This window comes from Acomys minous (genome assembly GCF_964271855.1).
Source record: "Acomys minous genome assembly, chromosome: 8".
Classification (NCBI taxonomy): Eukaryota; Metazoa; Chordata; class Mammalia; order Rodentia; family Muridae; genus Acomys; species Acomys minous.
This window is the reverse complement of record NC_140489.1, coordinates 36,352,252-36,378,529: the sequence shown is the minus strand read 5'-3', so window position 1 is coordinate 36,378,529 and position 26,278 is coordinate 36,352,252. Positions and strand designations below refer to the sequence as shown.

The 26,278-nt window shown below is 47.5% G+C and overlaps 1 protein-coding gene and 1 pseudogene across 3 annotated transcripts in view; both read left to right on the top strand.

The window, feature by feature from the left end:
• The first annotated feature begins 367 nt into the window (after positions 1–367).
• SMOC1 (SPARC related modular calcium binding 1) overlaps positions 368–26,278 on the top strand; it is a 153,476-nt gene continuing 127,565 nt past the window's right edge. For both annotated transcript variants that reach the window (XM_084792291.1, XM_084792290.1), the window contains exon 1: positions 368–699. In XM_084792291.1, coding sequence (XP_084648417.1) covers positions 604–699 — 96 coding nt within the window. In that variant the 5' untranslated portion in view covers positions 368–603. The remainder of the gene's footprint in view (positions 700–26,278) is intronic.
• Positions 11,126–12,266, top strand: LOC311603286 (developmental pluripotency-associated protein 2-like; annotated as a pseudogene). Its single transcript has one exon. The product of its transcript is annotated as a developmental pluripotency-associated protein 2-like (transcript).

The window sequence follows — 26,278 nt, the reverse complement described above, 5'->3', positions numbered from 1 at the left end:
CAACTCAAGCCGAGGAGCTAAAACGCGATAAGTGCTCCAGGCTTCCTTATTATCCAGGTGATCACTAAGGAAAGACTTGAGGCTGCTGGAGCGCTGGGAGGTTCCCAGGGGGGACTTGCCAAGAGAAAGTTACTCTTTATCCCAGTTTCTGCTGGAGCCCACTCGGGCTGGCCGGGAAACCAGTGTCTAGTTCTTAGGTGGGGAGGCTGACCACGAACCGCCCCTCTTGTCTCACTCCCATTGGCTTCCACCTGCTGGAGGGTCGGCTGCTACAGGCCTCTCGACCCGTCAGTCAGCCCCACCGAGCCCCGCCCCTCCCCTTCCCGGAGTTTATAACGGGAATTCCCATGGCCCAGGCTCAGGCATCCAACCTGCTGTCGCCGCGGCCGGGCCGAGCGCAGCAGGCGCCACGCGCAGAGCACACGCTCGCGCTCCAGCTCCGGGCCTCCGCCGTTCATGACCGTGACCTCCGGCCCCAGGTTCCCCCAGTCTCCTGCTGCAGCCTCTTCGGGAGCTCCCGGCAGCCCCCGCAACCAAGCGCTTTGAAGCTAGCCTGCTCCCCTGCTCACTGCCCGCTAGCGGCTGCCCGGCTCAGCTGGCACCATGCTGCCCGCGCGCGTCTGCCTGCTCACGCCTCACTTGCTGCTCGTGTTGGTGCAGCTGTCCCCGGCCGTGGGCCACCGCACCACCGGCCCCAGGGTAAGTGCGTCTCACAGCCGTGCGCGCCCACCTGCGCGGCGGAGAGGTTGCCTGGCTGCACATCTACAGAAGGGGGAAGGGAGGTGTCAGACCTTGTCCCCAGCTCTGCTGTCCAGTCCCTTGCGGGCCTCTTGGAGAAGTTGCTGAAATAAGATTTCATTGCCCTCCTCCCGTTCCCCGCCTTTTCTCGCAGCACCGACTCCCACAACCTGTCACCGGTGGGTTTTCTTTCTCGAACTTCTCTTGAGGCTTTTCCACCAAGGGCCCTCCACCCCCTACCCTAGAGGCCTCCTAGGTCGGTGGGAGCCCTGCCGTGGCTGGAGCTCAGCTTCTCTATGTTGTCGCTGCACCAGTCCCCAGGCTGGCGTTCTTGGCAGGCAGAGGGTGTGTGTGTTGGGGGGTGGTGGTGGCGGGACGAAGGGGGGGGGGGCTCTGCCTAGAGAGTTTTAGGTTACCCGCGAGCCACACAAGGACCTTGTGTTGTTGTTGTTTTAAAAAGCAATCGCTGCTTGTAAAACTCACAGCAGATAATTTTAATGCCCCCTCCTGCCGGCCTGGCTCGGGAGGAGTGGCAGGGACGGAGAGCCGTGAAGAAGTTCGGAAGAGCTGCGCAGGATTCAAGGATCTCCCCTGGGTTGGATCAGTTGAACCTTGGTCTGATTGGAGTTTCTGAACCACACGGAATGTGCCAATTCTGTGCACGGGACGGGTTGTCCAGGGCATTGTAAACCGGGAACCGGCAGCATTGTGTTCATTTCTGGTCTAGATTATTGCTCTCCCTGCCCCCTCCTATTGGTCTAATAAAGAATTTCACTGCCTTAAAAAATGTATTTGTTAAACCACCTAGTGGTTTCTTTGGCAAAACATAAGGGAGGCCGTCTCTGGGCAAGGACCAGAGTAAGACCAAATCAGAGCCTGGACCTCTGGGTAGCAGCTTGCTGCCACCCAGCGGGAACCTCCCTGGGTAAGTTGGCCGACTAGGACTTGCCTTCTGAGCAAACAAGGTTGGTTTCTCAACCTAATCGGGCTTTCTTTCCTGGATATCCCTTGGCCCCATTTCCTGGGTGGCTAGCCCCATTACCACCTGTTCGCGTAGCTGCTTCTTTATTCCTGGCTGTTTCTACTAGGGAATCACCTTTATAGCTGTCGTACGTGGAGGAAAAGCCTTGCAAAACCTGCCTAACTTAATGACTGCCCAGATGCTGGGCTGGTTGCATCTGAGCCCACCTATCACTGGGAGATCAGATTTGCAGCCACTTAGGAAAGAAAAGTGTTTGTCCCCGTGTTGGGCCGGCCCTTGCTTTTATGACCAGATGTGCAACAGCAGCAGTTAAAGGGCGGCGGATTAGATCCAGGGTGTGTCATAAATCCTCGACAGCATTCCCAAAGCTGGGGCAAGTCAGGGCTCCAGGAGCGACTTTTATGGATGCAGATGAGGATGCCTTTTAAATGAAGCTGATGGCTTGATATGAGGACTCGAAGCTCTTAAAGTCTGAGGTCAGGCAAGAGAGAGCCACGGCGTTCCCTCCAATAATTAGGAACAGTCAAGACAGAGATGCAGACCAGAGCACCCCGACTGCAATCTGGATGCCCGCCCACAAGAGGGTCGAAAGGAGAGAGGCCCTCCGACAAATGGTGGGGGTGGGGGGGCGCTTGCTTGCTGCCAGGCATGTGCAACGTCTCCAGCCATATGGCTTTCCTTCCCTACCTCCTGGAACTGGAGGTAGCTAGGACTTTGGGAGAAACAGACTGGAAGTTTCCCCGACAACTTCTTTAGTTTATTAATTTGACAAAAGTGATGGAAGATAAACAGGACCTGTAAGTAGGCTTGCCTATGTCCCAGCTTGCTCTCTGTCAAACGTGCGTGCACGCAGAAGTTTAGAATGCACTAAGGAAACACCGCTCTTTAAGGAAAAAAAAAGAGATTTGTTTATTGTTTTTAGTTATGTGTGGATGTGTATGCTTGTGGATGACTATGGACATGTGAGCGTAGGGGTCTTCAGAGGCCAGAGGCATCAGATTCCCTGAAACTGCAGCTTGGGAACTGCCCCACATTGGTTCACGGAACTGAGCTTGGGTCTTCTGAGAGAGCAGCAAGTGCTTACAACCACTGAGCTATCTTTCTAGCTGGGAAGCAGCTCCCTTGAGTATGTGGTTATCTGGTTGCATGCATAGGCAACAATAACAGTCACCGCCCGTGAACATCTGAGCTTGGCCTTTTATACAGTCTCTTAAGAGCAAGGAAGACAGCCTTTTCGGACCCATTTTGGAGGCGAGGAAGCGAAACATGGGGCTTACGGTCTTGTTTGAATCCCACGCAGAATAGGTACCAGACGTTTGCGTGGGTTATTCTGTGTGCTTCCAATTAAAGGGACAGACGACTCCATGAGAAAATTCTAAACCCCAGTGCACCAAGCGAGTTTGTGGAGGAATCTTTCGTCTCTGTATTGATAAAGGGTTGTGTTTGGATTTCAGCCCCGCCTCAAAAGACACCAGCTCTCTTCTGTGGCTTCTTGGTGGCCCCAGAATGTGGCTCTGGTTGAGAGCAGTGGAACCATAGGAAGAGCAGAAACATCTGGCTTGTTGCAGAATTCCCTTTGGGCACCCCGAGGTCTCCTCTCTTAATCTTTTGAGTGACAGAAGCTTAAGGATCGCCATCTTCCCCAGCTGGCTTTCTAGGAAACTGAGAACATGCCCTTTCGCTGTACCGATCTGACTCACTAATTGAGCTCCCTTGAGGCCCAGACCCCAATCCTTGCCCCCCCCCTTCTTGCTTCCTGCCTTCCTTCATAAAATTCCTGACATTTGTTTGACTCTGGAAACCGCCAGCTATCAGGTATCAGATTGGAGGTTGCTCCGTAGGAAGCACCTGATGCTTGGGTCTCTGAGGTCTGAGCAGTCACTCGGCTAAGCTGGTCAGTACTCTTTCAATTACGGAGCAGGCAGTCATTTCTTCCATCCTAAAAAAAAAAAATTACTGAAAATGTTTCAGGGGAGGAAAGGGAAGAAGGAGAGGCTGTCTCAGGCTGATGAAGTCTGAGTGATGGACAGGCCAAGTGAGCAGCCTTTGTTTAATCTTCTGTCTGCCCTTGAAGACAGAGGATGGGATGAGGGCGGAGACCAAACCCATCTTGTCCGTCCGTGTATCCTCAGAGCTCAGTACAGGTCCAGGCACCTGGTAGAGATTTACTCTGTCAGTGTCTGTGGAGTGAAAACCCAAAAGGGTATAGATAATGAGTGTCTAATAGGGATCCCTGAGCAACTCTGGTGCTTGAGGAAGACTAGAGGCTGGAAACATTTAAGACATGTGAGAAAGGCTGCACAGTGGCAGAGCATGCCTTTATTCCCAGCATGCACAGTGGAGGCACACGCCTTTAATGCCAGCATTCCAGAGGCAGGCACATCTCTGTGAGTTCAAGGCCAGCCTGGTCTGCAAAGTAAGTTCCAGGACAGCTAGGGCGACACAGAGAAACCTTGTCACAACAAAACCAACCAACCAACCAACCAACAATCAGAATGTGAAAAATAGGAGAAAATGGGAAAGTCAAAGGGTGTGAGTCAGAAACAGAGTTTCATAGTTATTTTAAGTATATTCTCTACTCTCTGCTCCCTGGCCTTTATCAGGGTCTCACTATGTAACCCTGGCTGGTCTGGAACTAACAGTATTATAGACTAGGCTGGCCTTGAACTCACAGAGGTCTGCCTACCTCTGCTTCCAGAATGCTGAGATTAAAGGTGTGCACACCTCTATGCTTGGCAATTCCTCTTTATTCTTTTTCTTCTTGTTTCAACTCCAACATCACTTTCCAAGAAGGCGTCTGCAGATCTTAGCTTTTGAGTTCTCCTGCAGTGAGCATCTCCTCCTTCCCAGCCTTGTCACTCCCTGGACACTTCATGCCTCATCCTATCTTGGAAACGAGGAAGCTGCAAGCTTCTTGAAGCAGGGCTCTGATTCGTCCACGTGCTGGTCAGACTGTAAAACACTCGGCTAGCAGGTATAGCTACGCGTTAGACAGGATAGAGACGTCCCCTCTGTACTCCCACTCCCACTGTTATATGAAATGACAGGCTTACGACGAGCTGGGCTTTCTACTTTCAGATTTTTGTTCTTTGCACATGCACTGATGGTGAGGAGGCTGGGGCAGAAGAGGCTGACTGAGCTTCTTAGATGGGGCAACTAACTTTGCCTCTACCTCAAACCTCTGTCTCTATCTCCTGTTTGTCAAAAGTAAAACAGCTTCTGGGTTGTTTCCTCCCATCAGGCTTTCCTACCTCAGAGTCTGGACTAGGGTCTTTGCTCTACTTAGCAAAGTAGATTTTCTTCCTGTTGTCCAACCTGTCCTTTTTTTTTTTTTTTTTTCACGCAGGGAAAATTCACCTGAGATGCTGCTCAAGGGTCAAGAACTTGATTTAAACGTTTTTGGTAAAGATGATAATGTGACACTTAGAGAAACCAAACAGAGGGGGCTTGGGGGAAGAACCATGCTTCTAAGAAGTGCTATGACCCATAGTCAATTTGCTGTCATCTCAAGGAGTCACACTTGGTGTGGCCTGGCAATTCTACTCCTAGGCACGTGTGCCTTAGGGACGTTCAGGCCGTGAGGGATGCGACTGTGTGCCACTGCGCTCTTATTACCACAAGCTGGGAAGGAGCCCAGCTGCCCATTAGTGGGTGGACAGATGAACAAACTTGGATGAACTCACACCATGAAAAATCCTACTCAGGCCAAACATAGGAGCGATAGCAACATGTAAAATTCTGGGAGATGTCTCAGTAGGCAAAGTGGTTGCTATGCGAATAGGAGGACTTGGGTTCAAATCCCCAGAACCCACATTGGGCCAGTTTTGGTATGTCTGTGGTTCCAGCACTCCTACCAAAAGATGGAGGCTAGACACAGGAGAACCCCTACAAGCTCTTGGCCTGCTACGGAGGGGTTTATAGTGACAAAAACAACAAAGAGACCCTGTCCCCCCCCAACCGAGCTGGACGGTGAGGACTGACAGTGAGGTTGTTCTCTGACCTCAACATGTGCATCTGCACTCACACTCCTGGACACACACACACACACACACACACACACACACACACACACACACTCACATTCTCACCCATCACACATATAACACATGGGCGCTGTCCATGCACAGCCACACCAGAGGTGAAAGTTGATGACTCTTAGCAACACACAGCATTAAAGAAAAGAAACATAGCAAGAGAGGCAGCGTGCCATCTTTTATAAATGTATGAATAGCTGACATTAGCTGCAATAAAATTAGCTAAGCAGAAAACCAAAGTAACCTGCATGGTGACTTGGGATGAAGTTGTGAGTTAAAGGGGTTAGGCTGGTAGGGAAACCACATGGCTGGCTTCGGGACTTTTAGTGAGAAGAGAGAGGGTAGCTCCGAGCTCTTTGTCCATCATTAAGGTTCTAATAGCTGATTAAGTAAAGAGTAAACATAGGCCCCCCCCCCCCCCACAAATCAAAGTATGTCATGAACTAAGAGCTGTGATTAATTTGATTCTTTGCACTCGAGGTCGAGCACTAGTTCCCAGGGTTGGGGTCGGGGTCGGGGAAGGGCTCCTTCCATTTTTGTTTCTCCCTCCTCTTCCGGATGTGTCCCCATCTAACTATTTCCTGGGAAACGGGTATCATCATTGATTCAGTTATTGGATGTTTAAACGCAGAAAAGGCCCAGGTCCAGGCACATCAACTGGCCCCGCCAAGGATAATTTGGTTGTAGCTAAAGGAGTTTATTTAAAGTTTACTTATTTTTAGGATTTTGTAAATTTATAGACACCGTCGTGTTGCTTCTTTTGGTAAGTAGGCTACGGTGAGTCCCAACCATAAGCGTTCGAATCCTTAGTTCAGTTGAATAGAGCCTGTCTACTAGCTGGGGTCGCTGATGGGGGCTGGAGGCCTGTTTCTCATTTGACTGGGGCTTGGGTCCCACCTCCTCCCTTCTCTCCACTTTGCAGGGGGCTTTGGTGGGTGTACAGCCCTGCGTACAGCAGGTACAGGGTGGCCTTTCTCTCCAGACTGCATAGAGATGTATTGTTCAGGCGGCCAAGTTCTGGCCTGGCTGCCAGTGGTGAGGCCTGTCAGTGTGGAAGGCCCCCTCCTCCTTGTGTTTGTCACTGAGCTGTTTGGACGAGGACAAGGGTTGAGTTGCTGATGAGAAATCGATCGGAGCTGCCGTGAAGCCTGCCAAACAGGGTCAGCATTGTGCACAGTACGTGCTCTGCGCAGCTGTGAGTCAGCAGGGGGATGAGAGAACCGGGTCTCTGCGAGCGCTTCCAACCGTTTCCATGAAGACCCACAGGTCATTCTAGCGACGGATTGGCTTTTCCTCCGCTCTGACATCATTCCAAACTCAATTGCTAGATCACAAAATAATCTTCCCTGTGGCCACTGCCTTCCTTAGCTTGCTAGGGCTGGAGCTCTGTGGACTGTGAGGTAGTCTTTTGGATGGTTTCTGTCTTCCGTTTGCAGGGGCCCGTGTGGGGGCACGCTCCACTCTGAGGGAAGACAGCGCTGGTCTCAGTGGAGATCCCTGCCCCGCCCCCAATCCCACCCCCTCACCTGACAAATGCCTCCTAACTGTGAGCAGCTTTTTCCTCCTATAAATAACCAGCCTACGAGTGGAAGGTTGTGGAAGGCAAGGCGGTGGTGGCACGTGCGCCTTTTAATTCCAACCCTCTCAAGGCTAAGGCAGGCAAATCGCTAAGTTCAAGCCCAGGCTACTCTATAGAGTGAGTTCCAGGACAGCTAGGGCTACACAGAAAAACGCTCTTGTCTTGGGCGGGACTGGGGGGGAGGTTGGGAATGGGCGAGGGGGAACAAACAAACAAGCAAACAAAACAAAAACAAACAAACAACAACAACAACCAAAAAACCACCCCCCCCCCCCGAAGAAAAAACAAAACAAAACCCCAAAACCAAACCAACCAACCAATGGAAAGATTCTACAAGGTTGATCTTTTCTAAGGTACGGGCAGTGAGAAACCTAGGGTTGTTTTTGCATGTGTATGTATGTGTGTGTACACACATGTGCCCATGAAAGTGGAGGCCAGAGGACAACCTTGGCTCCGTCTTCGTTTTTGAGACAAGGTTCCTCACTAGTCTGGAACTTGCCCTGTGGATTTGGCTGGTTGTTCAGGGAGTCCCAGGGAGCTTCCTGCCTCTGTTTCCCTGTTGTTGGGGTTACAAGTCATCACCACACAAGAGGTTTTTTTCTTTTTTTAAAAATGTGGATTCTGAGAATCAAAATCAGGTCCCGGCATGCAACACAAGGTGGTAAGAATTGAGCAACCTGCCCAAGCCTAGGAGAATGGATGCTTTTCGACTAGATAAATATCTTTCTAGGACACAGCCTGGGGTTAAAAATACTTGCTGTGTATACCAGGCGTGGTGGCACATGCCTTTAATCCCAGCACTCGGGAGGCAGAGGCAGGTGGATCACTGTGAGTTCGAGGCCAGCCTGGTCTACAAAGTTAAGTCTAGGACAGCCTACACAAAGAAACCCTGTCTTGAAAAACCAAACTGAACAAAACAAAACACAAAAACAAAAACAAACAAACAAACAAAAACCCAAACTTGCTGTGGCTATTTATTATGTGTCTGTTCTTGGGTCCCTAGGGCAGGGGCTGGTAAAAGCAGGAAGTAAGCGAATGAGTTGCTGAGGGCTATGAAAGCACAGGCCCACCCACTAGCCCAAAAGCCTCGACTGAGGAGCTCTTCAGTGGAAGTGTCTACAGGAGTCTGATGTTCACCACACCTACAATAGCTATTATACACTTGAAATGTGGTGTGTAGACCCTCCTCTTCCCTGCAGGGACTAAATAGCTTTTGATTAACATATAATCATTACACAGAATGAACGTCACTGTGACATTTGCATACATGTATATAATGTATTGAGATCATATTTACACTGGCATAGCCTTCTTTTGCCCCGCCCCCACCACTCCTGCTGACCCCACCCCTTTTCCCCACCTTCCATTGCTGTGCCTTCTGTTTCCCTTCTCTTTTCTCTCTCTCCACCCACAGAGTTCAATACAGCTATTGGCTTACAGGAGCATGGGTGATGATAATTTGCAGGAGTCTGGACACCTTACCAGTGGCTGCACCCTGAAGACAATGTCTCAGCGCCCTCCAGCATCCATTAAAGGCATTAGTAATTTATATCCCCAGGGAGGTGTAGGGCTTTCCAACCCTTCCCGATTCCATGTCAGAAGGTTGCTGGGCCTAGAAATAATGGCCGATGAGAGTTTGAGAGCGCAGTGTCTGTCTCTTACGGATGAAAGAGATCTATCACACTCTGCCTCACTCTCTGACTCTTATATCCCGTATCTCCTCTTTCCTCAGTGTTTCACGAGGCCTTGGTGTGTGTGTGTGTGTGTGTGTGTGTGTGTGTGTGTGTTTGTTTTTGAGGCAGGGTCTCTTTATAGCCCAGGCTTTTCTCGAATGCCCTATGCATCCAAGGCTAGCATTGAGAGCTACCCAGCTTCACCCCAAGCACTGGGGTTGCCGGCGTGCACAGCTATGCTGGGTTCAAGAATCCGTTCTCTTGCCTTTTTCAGCCTCTGAAGTCCACTCACAGTCCTGGCCTCATGGTTCATCCCATCTTCGTCAACGATGGTCAAGTTCTTCTCGCTGGGCCACATCACTCATGTGCTGCCTCTTGCTATTTAAAGAAGGACCTTGTGATAGGACAGGGTCCCCTTGAATGTTGCAGACTAATCTTAGGGTCACACAATTAGCCACTTTAATTCTTTGCCACATAACATAGCTGTGTCAGCGTTAGACTCTGGGCGTCTTGGGTGGGGCTTGTTCTGCCTGCTGTGTTCACTAAGGGTCCAGTACAGCTCCTGTCCCATGGAAAACACATGATAAATGAGGTCGTTATTGTGGACTGTGCCTGCAGTCTCTTTTCAAGTAGGAGTCTCTTATGGTAAAGTTGCTTAAGTTTTTATTTTTTTTTAATGGACTCTGCCTTGCCCAAGAGCAGGTGCTTAGTGAATGTTTATTGAATAATGGAATTTTCAATAAATGTGGATGGTTTCTTTCTTTCTTTCTTTTTTTTTGACAAAGAAATATTGGACAATAAAAGAATAGTAAAATGCCAACCAGAATATACAGCTCTCTTTGTGCAGAAGAAAGTCGTCCATGTGGGGAGAGTTTTGTTGCAAGTGGTGTTATCACGGGAGGTGTTCAATCTGTACGAAGCATTTTAGCAACCATTATAACAGTTATATGTACAGCAAACAACTTTCAATCCTACAGGAAAATAATGCAAATTAGAACAGGCACAGGCATGAGACCTCAAGGCCAGTTCTCTGGAGCCTCTGCCATAGGCCACAGAGCCGGCCTTTGGTTCCTCAGAAGGCTCTCCTCAGGAGTGTTCAACCCTGTAGTCTCTGCCGCTGCCACAGCTGCTGGCCATCTCCCTCCCCTGAGCTCAGGGCAGGTGCAGCTGCTTCCTCAGCCTTCGTGTGCCTTGTGGCAAGTCCCAAGTCCAGGCTGATTCACGGATAACCTGCAGATTCAGTCTCCATCATGCTTGGCCACGTCCATATCGGGCCTGCTTTCTAAGGGTCAGGAGCTATCAGCACCAGGCCTCCTGCTCATTTTGAACAGGCTTTGAACCCACTCTGCCTTAAAGGAGCATTTTCAATTAACCTCAGCAGGACATAACTATAAAAATTATTTATTGCTACTGGTGGGAATATAAATTAGTAGGATCACGTTGTAGAATTACAGTTGAAGTTGTACACACTTCTTGACCTTGTAATTCGTCTCTGTTATATGCTGTATAAAAATGCCCATAAATTGTAGGAAGAGATGTGTTCAAGGATGTTCATAATAGCATTTAGTGATAGGATAACATTGGAAACCAGCTAAATGACAATCAGAGCAAAAGAACAGAAAAATAATTTATGGTATATCCAAATAGGGGACTATTACACAGCACCAAACATGACTATTTAATGATTAAATTGATTTCATTATTTAAAAAAAAATAGAGTGAACAAAGGTACATTAGGAAGAATACATAGTCAGGGCTACTATGTAGATGAAGGTTCTGAAGGTTAAGGGTATGCAAAAAGCCATACATTGTGTAGGTGGGCAAATAGATGTGAAAAAGTATGAGAAAATTAAGGACAATTATGATACAACGGTCATATTCATGACTCCCTAGGGTAAGAAGAGGGTGAGGCAGGAGAGGAAATACATTAGAGGGATGTGGACAGTTTGCAAGGAATTGGCAGTTTTTGTTTATCTGTAATTGGGTGAAAAGTACATAGGTTTAAATTTCCCTTTGCATATGTTTAATAATACATAAGAAAGTTCATAAAAGCTTACAGTGCATTTAGATAGATCATAATCGTTTGTCTTTATCTTTAAAAATAGCTTAGGGAGAGCAGAGAGCTACAGGCACCTATACCTTTCCAACCTTTGTCTCTGCCCAAGCCTGTCTGAAGATGTCACAGGCCAGCCAGGACATTTATAACAAGAACTACTTTGAGGATGAACTCAATGAAGAAAGTGTGATTTTAATGCTGGTCCCAGTTACAGAGGAGCCCAACACAGAGCAGCCTATGGAGCCTTTGAATGTTTCTTCAAGCATAGGCCTCACGCCACCAGTTCCCCCTCTGCCAACTTCTCAGCAACCTGAACCTCCTAGAAAATTCAGACCAGGGCACCCTCCGCCTGCCACTCTGCCACCTATTAATAATGTGTCCCGAAACACTCTTCGAGAATGGTGTTGCTATCATAACTTGAGTACGGATGGCAAGAAAGTTGAGGTTTACTGAGACATTCCTATTCTAAACAAAAATGTCACATTCCTGACACATCTCTTGAGGCCAAAATGAAGCCAGCTCCCAAGAGACCCAAGATCTCTGCTACCAGAGATCCCAGGCCTCCCGCAAGCTACAAGAGCCAGAAGCAAAGAGAGTGGTGTAGTGGAAGTTTTAACTTCAGCTCGGGAGTCCGTGTTTGCAGCCTAGGGAAAAATTGCCATGAAAGCATTTCAGCCCAAGGCTGTGAATTGCCGTCCGCTTCCACAATCAGCAGGGGCCTTTCTGTCCGAAGACAATGGATGCAGATGGTGTGTTGTCCATGGCAAACATCTCCCCGCAGACAGGAAAGGCTGGGTTCACCTACAATTCCATGCTGGTCAGACCTGGGTTCCAGACACTCCCCAAAGGATGATTTCTCTCTTCCTGTTACCAGCCTGTATTTTCCCAGCACCAGGCGTGGAAGACAATCTGCTGTGTCCTGAATGTGTCCAAAGCAATAAGAAGATGATGAGAAATCTTACAAGTGAAGGAAAGAGGAACAGTGCAAAGAAGAACACTGACCTACCTCTACATATACCCCCTCAGACAAGCCAAGGTTTTGTTCTGACCTGAAAGGATTGGAAGAACCAAAGAGAAGCAGTCTGTGTTTCCTATAATGGCGAGAAATACTGGACATCTTGTCTTCAGAAGTTCCTCTTCCTGCTACTAACAGCACAGTGGAGAGTGCATACAAATCAACAGCCATCTAATAACACCTTGCTGACTTCTAAAGTCTTTGGCATCTCATCATGGCTTTATATTGGACTTGGTTAAAGGCTTAGCTATTTAGGAAATAATTGTTTTAATGAGTTGGTTTTGCTGTACTTTTTTCACAGGGTTTTTTCCACCCCTGGGGAAGGGGGGTATGGTTAGCAGAAACAATTTCAAATTAGGAAAGCAGAAAGTACTCTTTTTTTTTTTTTGGTTTTTCAAGACAAGGTTTCTCTGTGTAGCCTTGGCTGTCCAAGACTTGCTTTGTAGACCAGTGATCCACCTGCCTCTGCCTCCCGAGTACTGGGATTAAAGGTGTGCGCCACCACGCCCAGCCCTTTATTTTTATTTTTTTAGAGGGAACCCAATCTCATTAAAGATGAACTAAGGACCTCTGGCAGAGTAGCCACTGCTCTTAACCTCTGAGCCATCTCTCTAGCCCCTCTTTTTTTCTTTGTTTCTGAGTAAGGCTTTATTGTGTAACTCTAGCTGGCCTAGGATTTCTAGGTAAATCAGGCTAGCTATAACTTGTGGTGGTCCCCTAAAATGTGGGGATTACATGCCTAACCAGTACTGACATAATACTGACTGTAGTATAGAGTTCATTGCTTGTGCTAGACACTCTGTAGATGTTGACAAGTGTCTAGAATACCATACCTTTGAAATATATAATGCTGCCTTTCAGATTGGCTTTTATATAGCAATATACATGTAAGATATCTTAAAAAAATGGCTTAGGGATTTTTCATGTTTGTGTGTGTGTGTGTGTGTGTGTGTGTGTGTGTGTGTGTGTGCGCACACGCGCGCGTGTGTATATGTGTGTACATGTGTCACAGTCCACATGTGGAAGTTAGAAGACAGCCTTGGGTGTTGGTTTTTCCTTTTCCCCTTGAGTCGGGCTGTCTTATCTTTCACCACTGGGCACGGCTCATCTCGCTATAGGAGCACTGGGGTTCCAGATTCACCAACTCTACATTTGGCTGCCTTTCACAGGGGTCTTGGGAACCAAACTCAGGTCTTCTTACAAACAAGGCAAGTAAGCCATCTCTCCAGTTCTGAAATTAGGTTCAAGAACAAATGAAAGAGCTGCTTCTCTGAGGGACCAGCCTCTAACTGATGGGGAGAGTGCCCCTCTCCTATTCAGAAGGAATGGGCATCCAAACTTAAAACCCCTTCCTTACTATCTGCTGGCCCCCGCCCTCCTACCTGTCAGAGACCCTGAGACCCGCGTGTCTCCCCAGAGCTCTGGGCAGGTACCTTACAGTGTTGGTGTTCTTTCCTGCTCGCTCCAGACATCTGCTTTTCTCTTGACTTGCTCTGTCTGGATGATTATCAAGGAGACAGTGTTTCAAACTTAAGACAATTAGTTTGGGAATTTTCAAGTTAGCAAGTAAAACTCCAAGATGTTCAGTTAAATTTGAATTTCAGAAAAACAGCAGCTAACATTTTAATGTGAGTGTCTTAGTCACGGTTTTATTGCTTTGAAGAGACATCACAACCAGGGCAATTCTTATAAAAGAAAGCATTTCACTGGGGGCTTGCTTACAGTTTCAGACGCTTAGCCTATTATCTTCCTGGTGGAGAGATGGCAGCCGGAAGGTGTGGTGCTGGAGAAGTGTCCATCCTGATCCCCAAGGACAAATTGAGGGGGGCTGGCCTGGCCTGGGCTTTTGAAACCTCAGGGCTCATGTTCAGTGATATACTTCCTCCAACAAGGGGCCACACCTCTTAATCCTGTTAATCCTTTCAAATGGTGCCACTCCCTGCTTCCTAAGCATTCAAATATATGAGCATATAGGGGACCATTCTTATTCAAACACCACAGTAAAGTATGGCAAAGAAATAAATATTGTTCATTGTTTGTATAAATTCAAATTTAATTGGATGTCTACAGTAATAACAACAACAGCAATCCCACCATAGTATAATAATTATTATTATAACTATAATAATAATAACAATTATTATTATTTCAGTACTGGTGATTGACCTCAGCATCTCATACATTCTGGATGAGTGCTTTACCGAGTCATATCCCCAATCCAGTGTATTTTATTAAAGAGATTGATATGTTTTTCTATAAGACTTGGCAAATATCTGGTTTGCTCTATAAAAGTTTCATATTCTTATGTCACTAGTCTTTCACTGTGGGCCTCTGGTGTCCTTTATTAGGATGAATAAGTTTTTAAAGGTTTGGATTACATCAACAACAAACACTATGTTATTCATGGCCCATTTATTAATGTTTACTCTACATTTAACTGGTATTTTTCTGTGTACTACACTCCTTACTGCAACCCCGTGGAGTATGCCTGGCCTGTGTTTCAAGATTTCTCAGTAGCATTTGAAAAGCAGGTATGTCATGTCAGCTGTAAGCATTCAGGGACGGTTCGTATTTGGGAAACTTTATGTAAAAAGCGTGAATTGGTAAGCTGGTTGTCCTGCTAATAACATTAGGACTTTGGCAAAGAATTTAGACTCTGGCTTTGTCATTGGCTCCTTTTCATTCATGAGACAAACTTTTTTTTTTAAAGCAGTCAAGAAAACTTCTAAGTATATATAAAGAGGGCAGTGTAATGAATTCCCATGAAACCCGACGCAGCATCGATAACAAACAGCTCAGGGCCAGCCTCTTTTTCTCTACCTTCTTCCTAGCCCCCAGTTTAGATTATTTTGAGGTCAATGTGACATTGCACTTTAACCCCCCCCCCCCCCCCGTAAATGTCGCCAGGGAATGATCAACTCTACAATTGCTCTGTTACTAAGCTCTGACTTTCAGCAGGCTGCATGGGATGAACTCATATCCCAGCTACAATATTGTCTATTTACAAGGAGATGTTTGGGATGTAAGCCCACAGGAAGGCAAGGGCTACTTGCATACCTTTAAAAGATTAGGATCCATTAATAAAATCTAATCACAAAACATATCACAACCAAAGAGTATTAACAGCTCTGTAGTATAGTTGCAACAACCAGCATTCAGATCTCCCAGATTATCTCAAGACATTTTGTTTTCTTGTCAGGATCTGAATTAGAGCCCTGTGTGATGGGGGTGGGGTGGAGGCTTCAGGGTGGGGAGTGGGCTCCATCTTTTAAATCTTCTTTGATCTATGGGTTCTTGTGAGGCTCCTCCCTTCTTTTGTAACTGGTTTGTTGACTAGTGGAGTTCTTCACCTCAGGCTTACTGCTTGCACTCCCACTGTGTTTTGTATTTATTTGTTTTGTTATTTTTGATTTTTTTTTTGAGTCACAGTCTTGTCCTATAGCCTGGCCCTGCTGTGTACAGCAGGTGGCTCTCCCATGGCTGTGATCCTCCTGCCTCTGCCACCACACCTAGCTTCCTGTTGTGCTTTAAATCCGTCCCTCTATCCTTTATGTCACTTGCAAAATGGCAGATCTATAGGTTTAACCAGATACAGAGAGGTAGGCTATGTGTTTTGGGGGAAATGATGTGTACTTTCACCGGGAGGCATGCAATGCCTGTGACATGCCTGTGGCACGCCTGTGTCACCCACCATCACTGTTAGACCCGCCTTTAGTGACTTTAAAGCGTATAGGGACTGGCTGCACTGTACAGAAGTGGGTTTCTGGTTTTGTGTTCTGCTGCTGGGTGGGGGCTGGGGCTGGGGTGGGGTGGAGGAGGAGGGGGAGATACAGGGGGCGGGGGGGGGGGAGGGGCTTGGTACCTTCGCTCCCTTCTTAGTGGTCTAGATGAGAAGGAGGTATGTGACCACAAAACTGCCGTAGGGAAGCTCTGTGCCGAGGCTGGCAGTGGTGGAAGCTGGGAGCACGTGAGGAGGTGAGTTGTTTTCTCTGTGGTGAACTGGGAGGCTCCAAGGAATGACCAGACCATCTTGTGAGACCTTAAGTTGGCTTGTGGGAATTTATGGTTCAAGGAACAGACTACATTTTTTTGAGCTGGCTTAGACAGTAAAAGGGACTCATAGCCAAGCTGACAGAGGGCACTGAGGTGTGGTGGGCTGAACTGTTTCTTCTGCAAATCCACACGCTGAAGCCTAGTCCTCTGGTTTATTTAGAAATAGGGCCCTTTAATTTAACGTTTATTTTAAATTTGCATAGTTTAATATTATGATATATATACAAACCTGACATACTGCCACACTAATATAAAGAATATTTGTGTAATATTAATATCATTATATATCAGTGGAAATGATTCTAAGTAAAAAAATGACAGAGAAGTTTAGCCAAGTTAATTATAATAAAATAGGGCCTTTAAAAAGGTACTTAATGCCAGCTGCAGTGGCCCACGCCTTTAATCTCAGCACTTTGGGAGGCAGAGGCAGGCAGATCTCTGAGTTCGAAGCCAGCTTGGTCTACAAAGTGAGTCCAGGACAGCTAAGGCTACACAGAGAAACCCTGTCTCACCCTTCCTCCCTCCAAAAAGGTACTTAAGGTAAACTGAGGCTGTTTGACCAGGCCCTCCTCTAATCTGGCTGGAGTCCTTATAAGAAGGGGTTAGTGGCCGGAGATGTAACTCAGTTGATGGAGTGCTGGTCTAGCTGTAATTGGATCCTCGGGAGTGAGGGCCCATGCCTATAACCCCAGTACTCACACGGAGGAGCTGAGATTCCTTGGCTGCTTCAAGCCCAAGGACAGCCTGGGATCCACAAGGAGGAGAAGGAGGTGACACAGGGAGAGACACCAGGGCCACAAAAACCCTATACAGGGGCAGCCGATGGGCAGCTGTCTGTACAGTAAGGAGAGCAGTGTCTGGAAGACAACCCTGCCAGAACCCTGACCTTGGACTTCCAGCATCCAAAGCTGAGGGGAAATAGTTTTCTGTTGTCAAAGCTGCCCTGGCTATGGCCTTTTGTTCTGGCGGCCCTAGCTGACCAACACTGAGCTTTTAAGGCTTATTTAGCCCAGTGGTTCCAGAGTGACTCCGCATACTCTGCAGCCTTTCTCTCTCCCTTCCCTGCCTTCTGCAGAGCCAGTTTTATCCCAAGCCCAGCATTTCTCATGGTTACTAGTTATGCCGAGAGAGCGGAAGGGATGTTCGGGCCACAGACAAAGTAAGCATTTGGGTCTCTAAAATGTGGAGCCCTGTGGCTGGGGAGAAGTGAGTTGGACATTGGCGGTTAAAGGCAGAAGAGGACCTGTTCTCAAGTGTGGCCAATTCCTTCACTAACTAAATGCAGGTTAAATGGCCTCCAAGGTTACTCCTCATTAGATACTTCAAGAGCCAATAGGAAAAGAGAAATGTACAAAGACTTTGAAAGAGTGCAATAGATGGGCCATGTGTAGATCATTCTAGAAGTCCTTGAAACAAGGAAATCATGGCTGTCTAAATCCACAATTGGAGGAAATCTCATGGATAGTTTTCCCTTTTTTGGCAGGAGGCTAAGGACCACCCTGAATAGTCTCATAGCTAGCTAGGGACAGAACGCAGGACGGATAGCCCGACCCCAACCCCCGAATTGCTCTGTCCAAAGCTTTTCCTTTCAGAGTTGCCCTGGAATACTTAGAAGGTGGATGAGTTCCAGCCAACGGGAGGAAATAGCTTGAATTTTTACAGGAGATTGTGTTTCTGGGTTGCCTTTGGCTAGCTCAGCGGTTTCTAGTGGTGGTGGGGACATGAGGCCCAAACCTCAGGACACGTGGCATCTCTGCCGCCTCTCCCACCTGGCCCCACAGGCATTCTCCCTCAGAGGGGTGTTGCTGGTTTCTGTGCAAACACTGGAGGGTTCAGTTAGGCGCAGCTTAGGGCAAGAGGCCAGCAACACGATGTGAATAAAGTAAAAGTGGATCTTGGTGACAGGCCCATAGAGCTTGTTTACAGCTAGGAGGTCGGTACAGACACACCCGGGCTGATCTGGATGGGTGACACAGCAGGGGCTGTGTCTGGGGGTTGGTATTGTAGCCTCATGAAGAGGCTTAAAAAAAATCACCATCGTCTTTGATTGAAGCTGGGAGTAGAAACTCTTGTTTTCTTGGGGTAAGGTCCGGAAGTGTCTGGGTTCTCTTCTTGGGAGGGGCTCTTCCTGCCTCCCTGGCAATGACTTCAGAAAACCCTAAAGTCTGGGACTGAATGGACAAGATTCATTATTTTCATCCTTCGCATTCTCTCCCTGCCTCAGAAGACCACACGCACCTTCTCAGCAGTGTGATGTTAGATTTTATCCACCATCAAGGTAGCTAGATGCTGAGAGAAAGGCGGGACTTAGAGCCCCGGTGCATTTGTGGCTGATCCCAGGTGGGTCTTCTTTCCTTAAATCTGCATTGACAGAAAGAAGGAAATGCATCTCTTCTCTCATGCGGGGCATCAGGGCAGCTTGAGCCTCTGCTCTTGGCTTGGCTGCCTGCTTTCCAGCTCCACAGAAGGCCGTGGAACAGAGTGTATTGAGGACAAAGTGACCTGAGATTAATTAGGCCGCAGCTAGGCTGTTTTTCAGCTGTATGCTTCTGGGTAAACTAATGAAACTCTAGAGGTCCACCTTCCTTATCACCAAGTGGAAGATATTGCTTACTGCATTGGGTCATTGTGAACTCAAATGAAGTCACGGCTGGATGCTCAGGAAGTGTTAGCTATTCATAAAAATGATGGATGAAGCAAAAACATGAGGGAGTCTCATGAAAACTCCATAACATTTTGTTTCCTTTTGTTCCCTCTGCCTCAGAGATATGTCATCTGTGGTTCTGTTATCTTTTGCTTAAAACAAATTCACCATGTGTGTGTGTGTGTGTGTGTGTGTGTCTGTCTGTCTGTCTGTCTGTTGTGTGTACATGTGTATGGACGTGCATGTACGTGTAGAGTTCAGCGGTCAGTGTCCCAGGATCTTCTTCAATTACTTCCCCTCCTTGTTTTTTGAGTCTCTCGCTGAGATGGAGGCTTACTAGCTGGACAGCAGTCTCCAGAGAGCTTACAGTCTCCTCCCCGTCAGTGCTAGATTACAGGCTTGCACCTCCACCTCCAGCTGTTTAGTGGGGTTCGAACCTGGGGCATCATACTTGTCCAGAAAGCATCTTACCAACTGGGCCATCTGTCCAGCCTTCTCCCCTCCTTCCTCCTTCCCTCCCTTTTCTCCTAGGCCCTGGGCATGGAATCCAGGGCAGGGCAAATGCTCACAGTTTCACCCCAGGGAAGGCCGTCATGTTAAGCAGAGCCAAGGGGAGTGTGATGTCTCAAAGGAGTTTTTTAAATCTGACATCACTATGACAGCCTCCAGCAACCGGTCCATTACAGTTTAGGTTTTCCTGCCATTCCGGCTGCTGTGGCGGTCTCTGCCTTCATAGGCTGGGACTCACTTTGCTTGCCTGCCTGTCTCTCCAGCTTTGGCCCTCCCTTCTCTGGAAGATCTAAGAAGAGTTGCTGGGTTTCTGTTCATTCAGATTCTTCCTTGTTGCTAGGATGGGTGGAGACCTTCAAGCTCCTTCCATGGTCACCACGCCCACTTTACTGATCACTTGGAGAGAGGCCTTAGCGGTGAACTTTGGAGATGTCTTCCCAGTTGCTTCTCAGGGCTGTGCTTTGCAAGGGTTGTCAGTGTGGAGGGAACTAAGGAGGAGAGGTGGGGGGAAGACCAGCTGCTCCTGGTGCCAGCAGAAGCTGCCATGGAACTCTGATGTCCCAGGGTGCATAGCTGAGGGCAGAGGCTACGATCCACTTATTTTCTCCGCGTTGAAGCCCAGGACTGGGGTTTACTGCCGTCTAAATCAGACCCTGCAAACATCTATCGGGTTGTGTGTGACCCAGTGCTCTCTAGCTCTTGACCCCTTGGAGCGACATGTAAATACACTGATGACCTGTATGTAACTAAGCTGATGACACTGGCTTGGCTCTTACTTGACAGGTGCTTTTCTAAGCCTTTTATAGGCTAAGCCACGCCACATGACAACCCTACGGGGAAGACACTGCTGCTATCCCCGTTCTACAGGAAAAGGAAACTGAGGCAGAGAAAGCTTCATTGTTCTGAGACGATCACTTTGGGTGTCATGGCGTTTACTTGTAACTTAACAATACGAGGAAAGTATCAAGAGTCTAAGCATGTTTCACCCCCCCCATCTTCAATGCCCAAGAGTCTCCCCTTGTGTTATGCAAAGCAGTGTGCACAGAGAAAAGCATGTTCCCATCTTTGCACTCACCACTACTGATGAGACGTAGGACCGCAGTCTCAGTGGCTCGGTCACAGACTCTGTAGCCATGTCTGTCTGTGGCCTGACATCCTTAGCAACATTTGGCCTCTTCTACAGGGAGCTGAAATAGCACTTAATGGTCTAATGACATCTTGCACAGAGCGTGTTTGCCAAAGGGTGGCCTAACTCTGCAAGGTGCAGAAAGTGCATGTTTCAATGTCCTGCATGTCATCCTTAGGCAAACAGCAGTATAAGACATACTTCAGGCTAACACTACAGAACAGAATAAAACCTACCAGGCAAGGCCTGCAGCTCACAGCCTGTGCAAATGTGATTTAAAGGAACACAAACAACTACAAATATCCTTTGTTCTTGGCTGGGTATGGTGGTGCACGCCTTTAATCCCAGCACTCAGATGGCAGAGGCAAACAGATCTGCGTTCCAGGCCAGCCTGGTCTATGTAGAGAGTTCTAGGACAGCTTAGGGCTACATAGAAAAACCCTGTCTTGAAAAGAAAACAAACATACAAACCCAAAATTTCACCTGTTCTTGCCAGTGGCTGCTTAAACACACCTAGACAAGCTCCTAGGAGAAGCACCTCTGTCAATGTCTGGCCTTTATCAGATGCTCATGTCTGACAAGAGGAACAACTTGTTTGGGGGCTTGAACGACCCTGAAGTCAGGAGTGTTGGCTGGATGGCTGCAGCTTGACACTGTGGTGTTTAGTTCTGTGGAAGACCAACACACGCATCTGTTTACATGGCAGTGAAACTTAGTGAGGGGTTTCTTTCTCAGCCTTGTTCCATCCTGATGCCAAAGTCCTGAAGGCCCTCATCTTGATAAGCCATGGTTCCTGTTGGAGAATGAAAGGAGAGGGGGGGAGAGAGAGAGAGAGGGGGGGGGGAGGGGGAGGGAGAGGGAGAGGGAGAGGGAGAGGGAGAGGGAGGGGGGGGAGAGACTGACTGTACAGAGGGGAACGGGGCAGATTCTAGGGGAAGGCAATGGGCGCATTTGCAGGCTGGTTGCATCGAGTGAGGTGGAATGAATACAAGTCTGTTCATGCTGATGTTGGGTGTGTCTATGGTGGCGTTTCCAGAAGAGACTGGTGTGTGAACCTGAGTGAGAATCCTGGTACCAGCCAATTGACTGAGGCTGGAGACAGATCCAGACAGTGAACTGACCCCTGACTGGCAGCTGGGCAGCTTTCTTCTGCAATGTGAGCATCATCAGGATCCAGCCTTTGCACTATAGGTCTTGCACCAACACCCTTGGGACTCCAGGATTGTTTAGTTCTGGGGTCTTCCTCAGTGAACGATGTCCATTCTGTGTTATGTGTATTTGTGAAAGAAAACAATTTCTCAAGACCTTGGATTTTTTTTGGTGATAGTGACCCACTATGATTTGTGATCAATCCTATGCCAAAAAATTATTTACATGGAATTTTATTAAGTTGAGTACACTAGCTAACTGAAGATACATAATGAGAACTTGTCTCAAATTTTTTTCAAATGACTTTACTCTGAGTTACAGTTTTGAAATTTTGGCCTTTGGGATTTTCTGTTCTAGGGATTTTAGACTTTATGGATTTTGGTCTTTGAAGGTTTCCATGAGGCTTTTGTGACTATTGTACTTATGATTGTATGTGTCTGCCACGATTGCAAAATACTTGAGCAAATTGATTTTCAAAGAGAAAAGGCTTAGTTTGGCTCACCGTTGTAGAGGTTCCATTCTGGACTGAACAGATCCATTGCTTTGGGCCTCTGAAGGGCACATTGGACAGCAGTGGGGGAACATGTAGACCAGAAGGCTTACCTCATCAAGGAAAAAGAGGAGAAGAAAAGAGCTGGCATTTCTCAATGTCCTTCAAGGCCACTCCTCTAAACACCTGAGAACTTTCCAGTAGGTCCTACTTCCTAAAAGGTTTACTATTTCCTAATACCATGTTTGAAGCCAAACTTTTAACACATGGACATAAAGAGGACATCCCACACCAAAATATGGCATGTCCAGACCTGAAGATAGGTTACAGTATGAATCAGGAACATCCCAAGAGGCAACAGAGACACGGATGGGTTGGCTTGCTCAGGTTCATTTGCCCCCCTGACAGTCTTTACTTCAGGACCTCAGAGCTTTGGACTCAAAGTACAGCTTTAGTTAGGAGGGGCAGTGGAATTCATTCTCTCATTTATTTTATTGTTGTTGTCGTTGTTTTGTGGAGGGCCAAATTGCTGCAGGTTATATTGTTGTATTCTTGGGGATGTAAACATCTGAGGTGGTGGTGAGGAAATCAACTAATTCACTGCGGGCACAGATCTCAGTTGTTTTTCTTCACTGTTGGCATAGGCACCTCCACAAAACTGTTGTCTTCTAACGAGGCTGTGGTAGGCAAGGGGGAAGTAGCATTTGCTCTTCTCCAGGAAAACCACTGATTAAAAGACAAAGCATCCTGACTCCTTTCGGGGTGGGGTGTCTGCGCAAGCAACTTGACGAACTCCCGAGAAAGGACATCTTTTGCCAGACTGAAGAGTTGTGCAAGTGGGTGTCGCAGAAGGCTTTGTTCTACGCCTTTGTTTTTCAGACACATAACGAGCTATTCAGTGATGCACACGCCTGCCTGCCCTGCTGGGTAACTAGGACTTGTCAGCTGGCAGGGTTGCTTGACGCATTAGGAGAGGGGAATTGAAAGCCTTCTGTGGTGGCTTTTTGCCCTGTCACCATCTGAGGGGCCTATTGTAGGAAGTGTCTGCTGATGGTTTGGTCTACTGAGCGTCTCTTTTCTCTTTACCTCAGGAACAGCATTCTTCCTTCATTTTTAGTCCCCATAGCTTCAGTGAACTTACCCCATCTCCCAGGTCCAGGGAATGTGTGGTCCAGGCTGGGTCAGTCAGTATCTCAGTCGAGGATGGTCATGCAGCACAATATGGGCCAGTGGATTTACTCCTGGGACTTCTCATGGAAACCACTGGGAGAAAGAAGCCTTGGGGTTGGTACACTCTGAAGAAAGAGGCCTGGAGTGGTTGGTGGTCATTTTGTCACTAGGAAGCAATACCCGTCATTAGCATAAAGCCAACACAGCAAAACAAAGCTGAGAGAGAAGAGAGAGGTTTTCTGATAACACATTGTGAGCACCTGGATTCAGCTATGCCCTTAATTCCTTTGAATCTCCCATTTATATGGAGCAGTGACTTCCCATGATGAGTTAGAAATGACCACAATTCCTCCTTTTGTCAAGAAGTAATGTCTATTTCGTCATCTCTGGGTCCTAGCCACTGGACCACCAGGGAAAGGATTATTTCTCCATCTCTGAACCTTGGCTGTCTTCATGATATGTGGATTCTACTGGTAGACAGTGTGAGTTATGGAGACCAGGCCTCAAAGGCCATCCTGCATTTTTTCTGTTCAGAGAGTGCCAGTCAAGAAAGCCAAAGTAGGCAGTGTAGCTGGAGCAGGGAGGGTCCTATGAAGGAGAGCTGGTGCCCCAGCCAAGTATTAGCATCACTGCCATACATGTTAGAGAAGCCATCTTGGACTTCTGGCCTCACTGATCTTCTGGCTGAATGCAGCTATATTGGTGAAGACAGACTGTCCAGTGCATGTATCACGCAGTCATCCCTGGAAATCAGAGTTGCTGTTTTAAGCTGATGATCTTGAGGTGGTTTATTATATACCAGTGAGTAACTGGTGCACTTCCTTTTTGGTGTAAGTCACTTTGTTTGTCTATTTGGTTGTTTGCAACAGTGTTCTGACTGTAGTAAACTGAACCCCAAAATGTGCTTTTGTAGACTTACTCTGGCCTCTAAATGAAGCCAGGTGTGTGTGTGTGTGTGTGTGTGTGTGTGTGTGTGTGTGTATGTGTATTTGGTAGAACACTTTCTTGTTTATGATTGTGTAACTCAATCTTGTTGAATGTGGACTCCAAGGGAGACCATCCAACAGCTCTTTCTTGGTGATAGAATATAACCAAGTTATGATATCATGTGATAGTGTGAGGGAGGGAAACAGCTTGGCGCTTGTTACAGGGGGTGCAACAGGAGACACAGGACAGCCCAGGGCCAGTGCTTGAGAGGTTCCCTTATCCTTTCCAAGCAACTCCTATGCTGAGGCTATTTTGATAGCGTAGTCAAAGCAGTTCCACCTGATGGAGATTTTTGACATGAGGCAGTGTGTCTGTGGCCGAGGTTGAAGAGGAGTTTTCAGGCAGAAGATACATCATGTGTGAGAGCACACATGAATACAAGAGCAAGGCAGTATGCGCTGGAGTGGTAGTTCTCAACCTGTGGGTCATGACCCCTGCAACAAACCTCTCTCTCCAAAAATATGTACATTATGAAGCACAACAATAGCAAACTTATAGTATGAAGTAGCAATGAAAATAATTTTACTGTTGGGGGGGCACCATAGCATGAAGAACTGTATTAGAGGGTCACAGCATTAGGAAGATTGAGGACCACTGTGCTGAGTTCAGTATACTGCATTGGATGGTGACTGTGAGATGATAGAAGGATGGAAACTGGGAACTGAACCAGTCTTCAGTGACAACACATCTGTATACCAAGGAATCTAGACTTGGTCCGGTAGGTATCCAAGGTTTTCATGGTTTGAAGAACTCAGGCCACAGGGAGAAGCTCTGCACAGGTGTTCCGGCCAGCAGACCTGCAAGCGTTAGCAGTCAAGTAAAGGGCATCAGTAGTGAACTCTGCCCCCATCTGTGCACTCGCCTGCACGCTGGGAGCAGCTGTGGAACACGGCTACATCATCCTTTCTGGGAGGCTTCTGAGTTCCTGGTCTGCAGACTCTGGGAGCGTTATAAAATTGTTGCTTTAAATTACTAAGTTTTGGGGCAATTTGTTATAGAGCTCAGTAAGAGGGACCAAGAAGAAGAAGATAAGAAGAATAGGACGCATCGAAAGAAGAGCGAGGGTTATAGAGAGGGAGGGAAGCCGCAGCGATGTCTAGATAGCCAATCCCAAAGATGCACCTACCACATCCGGTATCAAGAAACCATCAGTGGCTTCATGGGAAACATCTTGCTGGGCATTGTGAGGCCTGAAGTCATGAAACCATGAAGGAGAAAGAAGGAGACGGAGGCCCGTGCCTTTTTTTTTTTCCTTTTCAAGTTTGGCCATGGAACCCAAGACCGGAAGGATGAGACGAGATGAGATGGCTATGAAGGTTAAAGAATTTTCTTTATAAGGAATAGCAAGGAGATATGGTGAATGAGATTGAGGCAGCCTGCAGGGTAGGAGAACTCAGGTGAGACCAATCCCACTTATGGTCCTGACCAACGGTGGAGAAGGAGGATGGAGAGTCCCTGGTGATGGAGGGAATCATTTCTGAGGTTGAAAGCCATATCTGCTTTCACTTCTGATGGCTTCCACGGGGAGCAAGCAAAGTCCCCGCAGAATGTGTGTGTGTGTGTGCGTGCGTGCGTGTGTGCGTGTGTGTGTGTGTGTAGGTCAGAGGGCAACCTGTGGTAGGTGGTTCTCTCCCTCTGCCATGTAGATCCTGGGAATTGAACTCAGGTCATCAGGCTTGGCAGCAAATGCCCTTTACCTCCTCCTCAGTCATCTCACTAGGCTAATAATGACAGCCGTTGAGGACTTGTATTAGTGTTTTGATAACAAAAGTTAGTTCACTTCACTACTTATAAAAAAATTCTACTACAAGATAATCGTCTTTTTGCTGTATAAATTTCTTTCCATAGCATTCTTACAGACTATGTGTCGTCTTGCTTAACTACAGAGTGATTACTCTCTCTCTTAAATGCAGTGGCGCATTTCTGGGTCTCCTCTCGCTTGGCCTGGTTCTTTCCTTGGGGTTGTGTGCAACACAGCAGAAGTTCACCCTTCATTTTATCTTACAACTACTGCGCAGTAGAGAGAACAGCGATGGGGACAGGAGTGAAGGGAACTCTGCTGATTTTTAATG